Source organism: Gallus gallus, chromosome 28, assembly GCF_016699485.2.
Source record: "Gallus gallus isolate bGalGal1 chromosome 28, bGalGal1.mat.broiler.GRCg7b, whole genome shotgun sequence".
Taxonomy (NCBI): domain Eukaryota; kingdom Metazoa; phylum Chordata; class Aves; order Galliformes; family Phasianidae; genus Gallus; species Gallus gallus.
The window spans coordinates 3,603,627-3,617,895 of NC_052559.1; the positions used below are offsets into that span (position 1 = coordinate 3,603,627).

At 54.9% G+C, this 14,269-nt stretch overlaps 3 protein-coding genes and 2 non-coding genes across 6 annotated transcripts; 3 read left to right on the top strand and 2 right to left on the bottom strand.

Annotated features, from left to right (window-relative positions):
* Positions 1 to 289: 289 nt before the first annotated feature.
* Positions 290 to 7,334, top strand: MUM1L1 (MUM1 like 1). The gene is given in 13 exon segments (NM_001282239.1): positions 290 to 604; positions 884 to 969; positions 1,109 to 1,179; positions 1,570 to 2,589; positions 2,983 to 3,102; positions 3,548 to 3,618; positions 4,042 to 4,118; positions 4,364 to 4,424; positions 4,893 to 4,968; positions 5,076 to 5,126; positions 5,757 to 6,190; positions 6,604 to 6,692; positions 6,925 to 7,334. Coding segments are annotated over 13 exon segments (2,292 nt in total). The 5' UTR covers positions 290 to 547; the 3' UTR covers positions 7,004 to 7,334.
* Positions 7,335 to 7,691: 357 nt separating this feature from the next.
* Positions 7,692 to 7,764, bottom strand: TRNAF-GAA. Its single transcript has one exon. It is a non-coding gene; the product is annotated as a tRNA-Phe (tRNA).
* A 190-nt stretch (positions 7,765 to 7,954) lies between these two features.
* Positions 7,955 to 8,028, top strand: TRNAN-GUU. The gene has a single exon. It is a non-coding gene; the product is annotated as a tRNA-Asn (tRNA).
* A 227-nt stretch (positions 8,029 to 8,255) lies between these two features.
* NDUFS7 (NADH:ubiquinone oxidoreductase core subunit S7) lies at positions 8,256 to 11,126 on the top strand. The gene is made up of 8 exons (XM_015299975.4): positions 8,256 to 8,297; positions 8,527 to 8,563; positions 8,698 to 8,766; positions 8,916 to 9,033; positions 9,778 to 9,957; positions 10,027 to 10,073; positions 10,754 to 10,842; positions 10,922 to 11,126. The coding sequence occupies exons 1-8, from the start codon at positions 8,282 to 8,284 to the stop codon at positions 11,017 to 11,019; spliced, it is 654 nt and encodes a 217-aa protein (XP_015155461.2). The 5' UTR covers positions 8,256 to 8,281; the 3' UTR covers positions 11,020 to 11,126.
* Positions 11,127 to 11,685: 559 nt separating this feature from the next.
* Positions 11,686 to 13,888, bottom strand: GAMT (guanidinoacetate N-methyltransferase). Of its 2 annotated transcripts, none has more exons than XM_015299974.4 (6): positions 13,661 to 13,888; positions 13,228 to 13,373; positions 12,799 to 12,862; positions 12,551 to 12,618; positions 12,352 to 12,462; positions 11,686 to 12,158 (listed from the first exon to the last, which is right to left on the bottom strand). In XM_015299974.4, the coding sequence occupies exons 1-6, from the start codon at positions 13,842 to 13,844 to the stop codon at positions 12,018 to 12,020; spliced, it is 714 nt and encodes a 237-aa protein (XP_015155460.2). In that variant the 5' UTR covers positions 13,845 to 13,888; the 3' UTR covers positions 11,686 to 12,017. The 2 variants fall into 2 exon arrangements, with proteins under 2 accessions (XP_015155460.2, XP_040509660.1); XM_040653726.2 differs by having other exon boundaries at positions 11,686 to 12,160; positions 12,349 to 12,462.
* Positions 13,889 to 14,269: the final 381 nt, after the last annotated feature.

A 14,269-nucleotide genomic window follows, 5' to 3' on the forward strand; every position in this document is an offset into this window, starting at 1 on the left:
GTCACCACCTCGGCGGAAGCGGAAGTGACGAAGGGTGGCGGAGAGGCGGGGCGTTCCTCGCGCCGTTTCCATAGGAGGCGTGGTTAAGGCGGGGCAAACAGAGAAGCAGGCGTTCTGATTGGCCGTCGCGCAACGTGCATTGAGGGCGGGAAACAAGAGGAGCAGGGCGCCGATTGGCTGTGGCGCTGCTAGGAGCACGGCGGCGCATGCGCAGAGGGAGGCGCGGCGTGTGTGGAGGAGGCGGCGGCGTCCCGGCTGCGGCGAGCGGGGAGGGGCGGCTCCTCCTTCCCGCCCTCACTCCCTCCCGTCAGGCGGAGGCCGCGGCCGTTCGCTTCCCTCAGGGCCGGGCCTTTCTCCGACCCCCGGGAGCGGCGGTGCCGCCTCGGATTTAAAGCGCCGCGTGGTGGCGGTTGCGCGCCGCTCGAGTGCTGCGTTACCCCTCGGAGGGCGGAGAGGAGGCGGTCGGAGCGGCCCGAGCTCTGGTCATGCTCGATTCCTTTCCCCTCAGAGCGCTCCGGGCTTCTCCTTTTCTGTGTGAAACGCAGCCATGGCGAAGCGGGGCTACATCCTGTGCGGCTGGAGGGAGCGGCTGTGGCCGGCGAAGGTGAAGCGGCTGTGGGGTCCGCCCGTGTGGTGGCGGAGCTGTGAGGGCGGCGCAGCTGATGTGTGTGAGCCGCGGGAGGACGCGCTGTGATCCGTGTGAGGGGGCCGAGCTGCAGCTGGGCGCTGTCGGCGCCCGGGGAGCACTTGAGGCAGGAAAACGGGGGTATATTGCCAAGGAAACAGCAAAACGCATCGCTGCTGAAGTCGTTGTGAAGCCAGGCGTGCCCTGCAGCCTTCACAAGCTCATAAAGTGCTCTAAATGCCTGCTTTTTTCATGTAGGTTTTGCCCAAGCTTGCTGAGGAGCCGCCTATAACCGGCGCCCAGGAGGAGACCCTGGAGGTCGAAATAATCGGCCTGAAAGAAAGGTGAGGCGTCTCTGTTGCTGTTTTGCCTTCCGGCTCTGAAACGTAAACAAAACAAACGTAAGCCTTCATCTGAAGGCGTCCACAGAATCAGCTGAGTGGCTCCGGGGTGGTTTATGGCCACGTTCTGCTGTGTTTTCAGGGTCAGTGTGAAGCAGGAGGATGCTGTGCCCCTGGAGGAGGCGTGCATAGAGGACATCGTCTCTAACTTAAGTGAGGAGATCTCAGAGCGTTTGTTGCCTTCTGTGTTTTGTGCCCAGAAAACGTACCCAGACCTTCAGCTTGGTGGAAGATGGCTACACTGTGCTTCTAGGGGCGTCGCTTGTGTTTTTCTCCCCTTTCTCTCCCCATTAAATCCGTGATGTTTGAAAATAGGCTAAATATTCTTAACCCACTTTGGCTTCTCCTGAAGGAGTGGGGAAGAAGCCTGCGTGTACCTGCATGGCGTTGTTAGCTTGTGCTGTCTGCTTCTTGTGTTCTTCACCCCAGAAGTCACAGACAGTTTCAATGCTGCCTTAGGAAGAGGGTGTGATGTAGGTGCAACTCTTTATTCCTATACACTGAGAAAGGTGGTTGTGCTTACTGCCTGTTCTTCCTCACCAGATGAAAAGGCGGATCCGAATGAGGCCGTGGAAGAACTGAAATATCGCTGTGCTCTTAAAACTGCCTTGGATTATTTGAAAGAAGATGTATCAGCCAGAGAAGCACCACCTTCCAAAGAGGGACCAAGTACTCGGTTATCCCAGGCAAGCAGTGCCAGATCTCTCTCATCTTCCACCTTAACCAGCTTTCAGTCGCTCCCTAAAGAAAAGTTAGAGTCTGAGAGCCTCAATAGGAAAAGAAAACAGAGAAATAGCCCCAGCCTGAGGACTGGTACAAAAAAACGAAACCTGAGATGCTCTTTAATTCTGGAGAAGAGTCCTGAAGCAAATGAAAATGGAACAGAACCCTCAAAATGTAGTACCGGGGACTTGTGCAATACATCAAACTCAGACAGTGAGAATTGCATGGCGACGGGATCATCACTGTTAGCAGGAGAGAAAAAAACAAAGCCCAAACTGTTGAAAAAATCCCTAACGAGTAATAAACTCTCACTTAAGCTAAAGGAGGAGAAAAGTAAGCAAGGAAGGAGAAGAGCAAAAGGTGCAGGATCACCTGGGTCACTTCCAAATGGCTCCTCCAAAGGCCGAGGACGGCCTCCTGCTGAGGGTGCTTCTCTGTCTGCATCCTGCAGCTCTGGCACAGTGGTAGCTGGGAGGAGCAGGATGAGTACCAGGCTGCAACCAAAAGGAATGTTACTGCGCTCGTCTTCCAAGAGTGCCTCTGTCTTGGAGAAGAGCACTGGAAGTGAGAATAAAAATGTAGCAAAACAGGTAAACGGGAGGAAAAAGACAAGGAGTCTGAAACAACCGAAAGGAAAACAAGAGACCAATGCAACCACGTCCTCATACAGAAAAAGGGAGTGCAGAAACAGCCCTGAGTCTTCAGCTGGGCTGTCTGACTGCAGAGTGCTGTCTGATGGTATTCTCTCTCAGCTGCAAGAGGAGGAGAATGAGGCTGTGCCACCTGTGGTTGTGAACAAAGCAAAGGAGTTCCACCTGCCTGACTTTGAGGAAGAGGAAGGTGGGCAGGTTGCTCTTAGGGTGTGGAATCTCCATTTCTTCTGAGTCACAGACACTGTTTATCACACTTGGAGAGTGATGCTGTGTTTTTGTGGGGGTGGTTCTTAAACTGCTGGGTTTAATTTTTCTGTGCTTTAAGTCTTGGGGAAATCAGGTTATATAAAGGAACAGTAGGGTACAGAATCCTGAAACCAGTTTCCTTTCCTATTGCTCCTTTTCTGCCTCATATTCAGTTTGTTTACCCAGGCAGAGGATGTGGAGGTCTGTGTGGTGTTACAGGTGCCCCATGATTCACATTGCTGTGGGGTAACACTGCTTTTCTCACACCTGTGCATTGCACTTGGTACAGGGGTGATGGCTGTACCACGCTGACAATGCTGTGTTGCTGTTGCAGGACTGGAGCCTTCTGGGCTTTCTTCTGAGAGGACGTTCTCTGAGAAGCTGTCTCAGCTCTCAGATCTGGTAGATGAGGATGACGATGAGGAGGAGCTACCCAGCATTCTATCTCATCAAGGTGAGGCGTGGGCATATCTCCCTGAGACCTAACCAGGATCAGCATGCCTTGTTGGCTTATGTGTACTGCTGACTTGCTGACAAGTTATGGTAAATCCTGATCATGAAACCTAACCTTTCAAGCAGACAAATCCAGCTTTGTTCAGGCTTGGACTTCAACCAATTTCAGCCTTCATTGAGTGCTGCAGGAAGACTGTTTGGAACAGCATTGTCTGCCTAACATTGTGAAACTGGGCAAGGGTCTAAGATTAAGATTTCTGAGCCTCTATATAGAATATAGTTTCTGTATATCCGGAGTTCTTGCCTTGTGTGAGGGGAGGGGAGGATGTTCTGCCACTTCAGTTGAGGTCTGTAAAAGCATCGAAGCAGAACTCATTGGTATTCCCTGTGTGAAAGGAGGCTGATGAGGCAGCATGAATTAACTTTCTCTGCTTTCTCCATTATAGAACCAGAATCAATTGACAAAGGGATTTTGGTGTGGTGCAAGTGGCAAAGATACCCATATTGGCCAGCAGTGGTAAGAACAGCTTGCTGTGGTATCAGTGATGTGTTGTTTGGGTGGGGGGGCTGATGGGGGACAACTAAGCAGCTTCTTGAGCATTTCTTGCCCTTCTTGACTTGTGTGGAATTGGAGAAGCTTGTCTGTTTAATCAGACTGAAGTAAAACCAAAGATAATAGAAAGCTTGCATATAATAAAGCACAAAGGAAATAAATATGGATAGTGTGCGTTTATGTTGGAGCAGAGGATTCCTCCTTAGCTCCTGTATCATGAATTGAGGTGACTGCACCCTTCTCTGAGGAATAAGTAAATTCTTGGTGCTCTAACAGAAATGCTCCGTTGGGGAGTGTAAGCGTGGGGCTCATTGCATAGCTGAAAATGCTCATGCTTTGTAAGGATGTGAGACTTGGAGGATGCCAGTCAGACTTTGCTCTCTGCAGGTGAAGAATGTGAAGAGAAAACACAGAAAGGCCAACGTGCTCTTCATAGAGGGGGATACGAGTGACAAGAAGAAAAGGTGAGCGCTGTGGGTTCTGCTCAGGTGCTGAACTCCACGTTTCAGCTGGGCAGCTTTCTGTTGGTGTGAGGGGAGGGTTGGGGTCAGGTAAGATTGCTCTGTTTTAGCTCGTGGAGTCCATCAGACCCCATGTTAGTGAATTCCTCAGCCCTATTTTTAGGAAGGTGTGAAATCCCTCTGAACAAACAGCTGCACAATGGCACTGCCTTATATCCCTGACTGTGTTTTTTTTTTATGTCAACAAGTTTCTCAGTATCTCTTCGGAACCTGAAACACTTTGACTGTGAGGAAAAGCAGGACCTGATCGTAAGTGCTACAAGTAACACATCACTACACTGTATACAAAGTCATTCTGCATAGGGAGTATAGCTTACCCTACGCAGGTGTTTGCTCTCAGTTTGTTGGCTGCCCTCTCATGAGATCCTCTTCGATAAAGTGCTTAAACATGATTGTGCTGCACAAGCTAGATCATACTATAGGAATGGGATCCTGTTTGTGCCTTGGTCAGGTTATGGATGCTGTTGAGAGCGTGGGCAGACGATGGGAGCTGGTTGTTTAGGGTTCCAACTGTAGAAAACAAGTGCAAATACAGATGCTAAAGCCACGCTCTTATCAGTGCTTAAAGTGATCACAGAAATTGAATAATAGGATGATATAGAAAGCTGTGGGTGAGCTTTGGTTAGTTGCTGTTACTTGTTTGTTAACTTGCTGGTGTCCTGGGCCTGTAGCTCTGACAGGCAGCACTTAGACCTGTGCGTGGCTCCTTTCTTGCAGGACCAAGCCAAAAAAGACTATTGCCAAGAGATCGAGTGGTGCATTCAGTTGATTTCTGACTATCGGATCAGAGTGGGTAAGTCCCATGTTCTGATGTGAGCCAGGAGATGTGCAGTCACACTGAGGCTGTCAGCTTTGTTGGCCTAGCTGGACTGATAACAAGCTGTTCTCTGGGCTTTTCAGGTTGCCATTCGTTTACAGGATCCTTCTTGGAATACTTTGCTGATGATATCAGTAAGTGAATTCACAATGGGATTTCTTTCTATTCCTTTTAGGAGATGAGCTTGGCTCTAATTGGTTGCAAGTGCATGAGTTGGGCTGGTGGGGCACACTGTGCAAATTACCACGTGCTGTTGGTTGTGCTGTGAGGCTTTCAGTCCCACAATAGAAGTTAGATATAACTGGTGAGCTGGTTGGTGTTAACAGCTTCACATTGGAGCAGGCTCTTCTCAAAGCTCGTGTTCATTTCAATGCCTTTTGCAGTGTGTTTTTTCAAGGTGAGTTCAAGAGAGGAGGGAGGGAAAGGCCTCTCATCAAGAAAGCCCTTATTTGGGGCTCTCATGTGTATGTGTAGCCCTTATATTTGGGGCTCTCATGTGTATGTGTAGCCCTTATATTTGGGGCTCTCATGTGTATGTGTAGCCCTTATATTTGGGGCTCTCATGTGTATGTGTAGCCCTTATATTTGGGGCTCTCATGTGTATGTGTAGCCCTTATATTTGGGGCTCTCATGTGTATGTGTAGCCCTTATATTTGGGGCTCTCATGTGTATGTGTAGCCCTTATATTTGGGGCTCTCATGTGTGTGTATACCAGAAAGCCCCTTATTTCATCAAGGTATGAACGGTGGTGGCTTTTCTTGCAGGCTACCCAGTCAGGAAGCAGTACCAGCAGAGCTCAGTCCAAATGACCTTTCCCAGCGTAGCAGAGGAAGATCTGGAGGACTCTCTGTTAGAAACTTCACCTCAGAAGCCCTCCAGGAAGCTGCTGCCCGACAGAACGAGGGCCGCCAGAGACAAAGCCAATAAAAAGATCGTGGAGTTCATTGTGAAGACCAAAGGAGCAGAGGAGCACCTTCTGGCCATCCTGAAGTGCAGGAAGGAGTCCCGGTGGATGAAGGACTTTCTGAGTTCACGTCAGTACGGAACCTGCATTGAAACTTATTTAGAGGATGAGGAGCAGCTGGAGCTGGTGGTGAACTACTTGAAGGAAGTAGCATACCATGAAATAGACACTGCACACCTCCATCGACTGCGTGGAGATGGAGTTAAATTTATTTTAGATGTCCTTTTGCCTGAAGTAAGTAAACGTGAGACACCGAATAAAGAGAATGTTAAGGTAGATAACGTAACTTTAAGTTCACTGACTTCTGGAATGTTCCGGGGGGGTGTTTTGGAGCCCACCTACTGCCCCGAGTGGTGTTGAGCTCAAAGGGCTGTGCTTAAATTCATTTCCTTAGGAGCTTTTCCTGGGGAAATGTTAGTAAATAGAGTTACTATTTACTATGTATTTACTCTAATAGTGTTTACTATCTATTTACTATGTTAAGGGAATGCTGTTTTCCTTATAAGAGCAGTGCCCTGGGTGTGCTGTAGGACAGAGCTGTACCACCTAATGGGTTTCCCTACACAAAGGTCCATCCGGGTTTCTAAAGGGATTAAGGAGTCTCGTCCCAAAAATGTCTAGTATAAATGAACCAAATGCTTTTGTAGGCCATCATTTATGCCATTTCTGCTGTGGATGACATAGACTACAAGAAGGCAGAAGAGAAATACATGAAAGGACCGTCTGTGAGCAAAAGGTACATTCCTATTGTCAGCATCTCTGAGTTCCCCTGGTTGGTTTCACTGTCTGTGTGGGGTGGTGGGAGAGGTCAGCATCCCCCCCAGTAAGACAAGCTCTCTCATTTCATTATGGGGATGGTTAAACACTGGGAAACCTTCCTGCAGGGTTACTGCAGTGCTTTGCACACTGCAGGAGCTTTAATGCTTCTACCTTGTGCTGTAATAACCACCTTTCCTCCCCTTTCTTAGGGAGAGAGAAGAGTTTGATGAAGAAATACTGGAGAGGAAGAGGCTCCAGGCTGAGCTGGTGGCCGCAGACAGCGTGTGAATGGCAGCAGCTGCTTTCCCAGTGCCACCCCGGCCTTGTGGACATCTCCCAGCTGTGCCAGTGCTGTGTCACCACCGGGCACGGTTGTACCTTCAGTCCTCCTTCTCACCTCTGTGCTGCTGGAAGTGCTGTGAGCTGTGTGTGTGCTGCTGCTCTGTGCCCTTAACGTGGGCTGTTGGGGGGGGATGGGGGGGGAAAGCAGCCTCTGTTGTCCTCAGAAGAAGGCGGGCTGCTGTTGTGTAGCCCAGGGCTGGGACAGCACCGCTGCTTTTCCTTTATCTGTTATTAAAGGTGTGGGGGAATAAAATGTGGTTCTGAGTGAAGCAAACTCATTCCTGGCTCCTGGAGGTGGTGGAAACCAATGGGGGCTGTGCTGAAAAAGAGAGAAAGCTTTCTCTTTTCCATTTTAAGAGCAGCCCTATTTTGCAGGCTGTCCTGAAAGCCAGCCGTGCTTTCGGTTGCGTTTCTTTATCTGGTTTGTGTTTCGGATGGGGAGCTGCTTAAGTTCAGTGTGCTGCAGCTGTGCCACAGCGTTCTGTGACCGATAACTGCTTAAATACAGTGGTACGGTGGCAGGGCGACGCGTGTCCCATTAATTCGAATTGTGGAATGAGTTTAAAAAAGCAAAACGGGGTGGCGGAGGGGTGAGAGAAACCACCGTTACATCCGCGGCGGCACCAAAACGTTCTGCCGAAACCCGGGATCGAACCAGGGACCTTTAGATCTTCAGTCTAACGCTCTCCCAACTGAGCTATTTCGGCTGCGTGACAGCGGCTGCCCCCCCCTTCCTGTCAGCTGACTCCGCTGTTGAAGGGGGGGCGGGGGGGCTGCAGGGGGGTCCGCGCGGGGCGGAGGAGGCGGTCGCGCCCCGCAGCGCTCCGTCCGTTCCCCGCAGCGCTCCGCCCTCCCGCACTCCCACAGCGGCGGTCGCGGGGGGGCTGCGGCAGCGCGGTCTCTGTGGCGCAATCGGTTAGCGCGTTCGGCTGTTAACCGAAAGGTTGGTGGTTCGAGCCCACCCAGGGACGACCGCTTGGTTTTTTGTTTCTAGTTTTTTTTATGTGCTCGGAGCGGGCGCTCCGCTCGGCACCGCACCGGCACCGCACCGGGACCGCGGATACGCAGCCGCCGTCCGCCTTCTCTTTGCCGCTGCCCCGCGCCCGGCGGAACCCTCCGCGCCGCCCCCGTTTCCTACCGGCGCGTTGAGGCCGCGGACCGCGCGCTGCCGGAGCGTTGTGTGCGCCGTACCGCGGCCAGAGGTCCCCTGAAGGGCTGCGGGATATGGCGGCGCTGCGCCGTGAGCGGGGCCGGGGGGGCCGTGCGGGGCTGCGGGCCGGGCTTGGGCCGAGGCTTCGGGTGGGACCCGGGCCGGGCTGCCGGGGCACGGCGGGGTGGGGCGCTGCCGGGGCTCCGGGGTGGCAGCTCCGGGCTCAGCTCCGGGCCGGGACGCGCTGAACGCCGCCGGGTGCGTCCCGTCCCCCCCCCCTTCCCCCGGCCGGGCTGAGCTCTGTGTGCTCTCCTTGCAGGTCTCGGCCTCCCGCGGCGCGCCGTGCTGGGCTGGCGGTGAGCGGGGCCGGGGGGCGGGGGGGGGGGCTGAGGGTAAAAGACGGGGCTCCGTGGGGGTCCTCTGAGTCCAACCGGGTGTTGCCGGGTGGGGTTTGGTGGCACGGAGGCGGCAGCGGCTCTCATTCCCGCAGGCCCGGCGCGGTGACGACCCCTCCCGCTCAGCTGCTCCATCGGACATCCGCAGCCCAGCATGCAGACAGGTAACCGCCCCGGCTGCTCTCGCAGGGTGAGGTCCCACTGCTGCTGGGAAGAAGCCGAGGTCTCCGTGGGTTCCCTGGGAAATGAGCCCTCCTTGAGGCCGACGCTTCTATTCCACCTTCGTAACTGAGACTGACCTGTTTGTTCCCAGCTCCATCCAAGCGCAGCCAAAGAGCTCAGCTGTCGTCCCGAAGAAGTCCTACGTCCCCACCAGCAGGGGGGAATACATCGTCACCAAGCTCGACGATCTGATCAACTGGGCACGGAGGGTGAGTCGCTGCCGCTGTCTTAAAGCACTTTGCTCTGTTGGTCACCTGCGTGGGGTTTCTGCTTTCGGTGTGCCCCCCCTTAACCCCTCCACGTGAGCCAGCAGGGTGTGCTTGCAGCCCAGAAGGCCGACTGCATTAAAAGAGGAGTGGTCAGCAGGGATAGGGGGTGATTGTTCCCCTCTACTCAGCTTTTGTGAGGCCCCATCTGCAGTACTATACATCCAGGCCTGGGGCCCCCAGCACAGGAAGGACGTGGAGCTCTGGGATTGGGTCCAGAGGAGGACACTGAGATGATCAGAGGGCTGGAGCAGCTCTCCTATGAGGAAAGGTTGAGGGAACTGGGCTTGTGTAGCTTGGAGAAGAGAAGGCTCTGGGGAGACCTCATTGTGGCCTTCCAGTACTTAAAGGGAGCGTATAAACAGGAGGGGGAGCGGCTGTTTACGAGAATGGATGGTGATAGGACAAGGGGGAATGGTTTTAAACTGAGACAGGGGAGGTTTAGGTTGGATATGAGGAGGAAGTTTTCCACTCATAGGGTGGTGACGCACTGAACGGGCTGCCCAAGGAGGCTGTGGGTGCCCCATCCCTGCAGGCATTCAAGGCCAGGCTGGATGTGGCTCTGGGCAGCCTGGGCTGCTGGTTGGTGAACTTGCACATAGCAGGGGGTTGGAACTGGATGAGCATTGTGGTCCTTTGCAACCCAGGCCGTTCTATGATTCTCTGACCCCTCTCTCTCCACTGCAGAGCTCCCTGTGGCCGATGACGTTCGGCCTGGCATGCTGTGCTGTGGAGATGATGCACATGGCAGCTCCACGCTACGACATGGACCGCTTCGGGGTGGTGTTCCGAGCGAGCCCCCGCCAAGCCGATGTCATGATCGTGGCGGGCACCCTGACAAACAAAATGGCTCCAGCCCTGCGGAAGGTATGGGGGGATGCCTCGAGGGTGGCTGTGTGTGGATGGAGAGCGCTCTGACTTGGCTGTGTCCTGCAGGTCTACGACCAGATGCCGGAGCCTCGCTACGTGGTCTCCATGGGAAGGTAACGGCCTTAGGCTGGGTGGGGGGAAACCGTGTGGCTGAGCGGGAGGGAGCTCCGTCCTTTCAGGTCCCTCTGAACTGCAGGCTGTTTCCAATGGAAGATTCTGTTGGTTTATTCGTGGCTGTGTCTGTAGGTTTATCTGTGTTCAAAATCTCAGAGCTTGCTTTTGGACTGAATGTTTCCGCTGGGTAGCATCAAATATGGGGTCTGGGGATCTCTGGCTCTGAAGCCACAGTGTTGGCACAGCAGAACTGCCACCTTCACCCGGCGTTGCTGGGTCTGAGTGCGGCTGAACCCGAGGATGGGTGGGACAGAATGAGTTCTAGAAACATTCTTTGTGGATGTGACCAAAAATAAAAGAGGTTTTGCAGTGTGCGGAAGGGACTCCTCCGTATGTATCTGCTTTGGAAGAGCCATGAAAGGAGTTCATTTGGTTTGATTCAGCTCACAGCACATATGCCCATGAGCACAGCCTGCCTCCCAGCCAGACCCCATGAGCTGAGAGACAGCTCTGCGCTCAGCCTGAACAGCCACACTGCAAACCCCAGCATTCAGTCCCCGTTACATCCATAACCACCTCTCACCCCACCTCACCTCGGCTGCCGGGTTAATGTTTTCCTCTGCCTCTGCTAATGTTTCACCCTGGGTCCTGAGCTGTGCTTCACGAACATCTTTTGCAGCTGTGCCAATGGTGGGGGTTATTACCACTACTCCTACTCCGTGGTGAGGGGCTGCGACCGCATCGTACCCGTGGACATCTACGTGCCAGGTAGGAGCCCAGCCACAGTGCTGACTCGGAGCGGGGCTGGCACGAAGCTGGTGGTGTTACCCACCTCCTTCCCCCTTAGGTTGCCCACCCACTGCTGAAGCTTTGCTGTACGGAATCCTGCAGCTTCAGAAAAAGATCAAACGGGAGAGGAAGCTTCAGATCTGGTATAGGAAATAGGCTCTTATTTATGACCTCCCACTCACTGCCTGCGGCACCTACTTGCTTTCTACGCACAAAAATATCTGTTCTCACAGGCCTTCCAATAAAGCTGTGTACGTGGTTCAGATGCTGCCCTGTCTTTCATATACTGCTCTTAGCTCAAGCGTGTTCACTTGTTTAAAGAATGCATCACGAGAAGCAGCAACCTGAGTGTAATAAATGCCCGGGAGAAGGGAAGCACGAAACCTTGGGTTGCAATTTGGCTTCGTTAGGAGCTGCAGCTGCTGAGTGTGGTTTGCTGCTGCAGGAGGCCTGAAGTCCTCCGGCTCAGGCATGATAGAACACACAGCTCTGCTGTAGCAGCCGGGCTGTGCAGGATTTGTTCTCCTTATCGCAATGAAAGCAGCTCAGGTGTTGGGTCGTCCCCCTGCTGCAGGCAGCTGTCAGTGCTGGGCTTCTTTAGGGGACAGAAATACAGCCAGGGGAACCCCGTGGTCTCCCTGAGCTCAGCTCTGCCCCCCCGTTTCTTTATTCCTACAAGGGATGGAACACCTCTTGGTGTGTACAGCAGCCAGAATTGCATTGCTCTGGCAGTGGATGTGTTGTGCACCCAGGACAAGGCATGGTCTGCAGTTACAGGTGTGCTTCGAAAGGCAAAAATGAATCGCTCAGAAACAGCCATTGTGTGTTTCAGTCTGATTTAATGGATTTTATCCCTTCCGGGTAGAGAAGGGGAACGTCATTTATGCACTATTGAACTGCATGAGGGTCGTAAGAATCAGAGCTTATTAAAAAGGGCCAAATGGGAGGGAACTTTTGCTGGAAGCTCATGGGAAATCCATGAGATTTGATAAGAAATGTGCCTCAAACTGCCCCATCCTCCCCATTCCTCCCGCCTGGCCTGGCAGGTTTGGCTTCTGCATGGAAACGGAGCCCCAATGTAACAAACGTTTGTGTCTGTGGAGCAAATGACAGCGGGAGCCCCTTTGGGTGTGCAGCCAGAGGGACCTCTCTGCTCAGTGCTTCACCACGCGGGGGGTGATCATCCGAGGGAAGGAGTAGTAGCGGCACTCCCGGGGGGGCACCAACTCCATCACTGCTGTGCTGATGTTCTCCCTCCTGAAACCGGCCTCCAGCAGCTGTGCCACCTGAGTCTCCTGCAAGAGAGAATGGGGGGGGGGACGGGACCACCCAGCTGTGGTCTCAGCCATTTGGGTGCCACCTGTGATGCTGCTGGGCCGGGGGGAGGCTGTGATGCTCCCCCCCACACCGAGCTCTCAGCCCTGCAGGTACCCACAGGAGGGGTCCAGACTGGTGGCAGTGTGTGGCCCCCCCCCCAGCCCAGCTCACCTCAAACATCTTCTCTATGTCGCTGTATTTGCCCTTCAGCAGCTCCCCCCACGAGGTGAGGTTGCAGTAGGTGAGGACCCCCCCGGGTCGCAGCAGGCGGAAGGCATGGTCCTGTTGGGGGGGGGGGGGGGGGGGGGGGGGTCAGGGGTACTGCACCCCCCAGCCTCCAATACCCCCCACCCCGCACCCCCCACCCTACCTTGATGAAGGCAAACTGGTGCGTGTGCCAGGTCTGTGCAGACAGTGGGTACGTGTCGTATAGGATTCCTGCACAGGGAGAGCAGCGGGCGGCTGGGAGAGGCCCCCATGGCACCACGGGGTCCCCCCTTCACCGCCATGTTCTGATTTGCCCCCTTTACATTTGCTCCCCCCTCCCTCCATGCCTCTGGACCCCCATCCCCCCCCACTCCCAGGGCTCAGTGCCTGCACCCCCCCTTGGTGCGTTACCAGAGAAGTGCCCATCCGGCAGCGTTGGCACCACATCCTCCCACAGCCCCTTCAGTGGCACCACCTGTGGGCAGAACAGGACGGGGGGGGCTCAGCCCCACACCTGGCACAGCATGGCATGGCACAACACAGCGTGGCACAGCATGGCACAGCACAGAACGGTGCAGCACAGCATGGAGCAGAACGGCACGGCATAGCACAGCATGGCACAGCACAGAATGGTGCAGCACAGCACAGCATGGAGCAGAACAGCACGGCGTAGCACAGCATGGCACAGCACAGAATGGTGCAGCACAGCACAGCATGGAGCAGAACGGCACGGCGTAGCACAGCATGGCACAGCACAGAATGGTGCAGCACAGCATGGAGCAGAACGGCACGGCGTAGCACAGCATGGCACAGCCCAACGCAGCTCAACGTGGCACAGACCTTGTGTGGCTGCACTCGTGCCCACTCCTCCAGCCTTTGGAACACGCCGTCGTTGCATTCCACGATCCAGTGCTCCTCGATGTTGAACTCCTGCACCTTGGTGGCAGCAATGGCCATGCCAAAGCCCACCTCCAGCACACGGCCACCTGGGGATGAAGGGGGAACGCTGGGGGCCTCCCCGTGGCATTTGGCCCCTCCGAGGTCCCTCAAGCCCCAAACACTCCCCTGCCTTCCCCCTCCCTCCCAGCCCACTGCAATAGGAATGCCCAACTGCCAGAAGCAAAGCTGTGACCCCCCGGCTCGGTGCCAACACTGCAGGCAGGTGGCAGCCCCCTCCCCCCCCCCCCCCCCCCACTTCAGCCCCAGACCCTTTGGGAATATCTCACCACTGCCACAACAGCACAAGTGTCTCCATCCCCCCCGTCCCCATTACCCCTGGAGGCAGCCACAGTCGCCAGCGAATGCATGTAGGGGGTCTCCCAGCGTTCCATCACCGGCTTCCCCAGGATCTCCAGGTGGGTGTCGGGGGCATCGTAGGCAGCCGTGGCCTCCTGCCATGCAGCCTTGCAGTCCTCACCCTCGGTGAATATGGGAGCTGTGTCTGAGCGGGTGCTCATGGCTGCGGGAGAAAGTCCAAGGGCTTGCAGTGCAGGGGGAGGAGAGGGCTCACAGTGCTGTCCGGCTTTAAATAGCCAGGGCTGGGAAAGAGCTGAGTGTGCACATCGTGCTGGGGCCCCTCTGGGGTGAAAGGGTATATGGGGGGGCGGTGCGTGGTGCGTGCGTGGGGCTGAGTGCGGGGGGGGGTGGGTGAGGGGTGGGGGGGTTTGGGGAGAGCTGCAGGGGTGTGGGTGGCACTGTGCGGTGTGCATTGTGCTCTGCTCTGTGCTGTGTGCGGCTGCAGCACCACCGTGGGTTAAAGCTGGGCTGTGTTGGTGCATTAAAGGGGCCACAGAGGGAGGGTTCAGCTCTGGGGCTGTGCGTGGTGCTGTGCCCCATGCTGTGCCAGGGGTTGGGGTTGTGCTGTGCTGTGCATTGGGCTGTG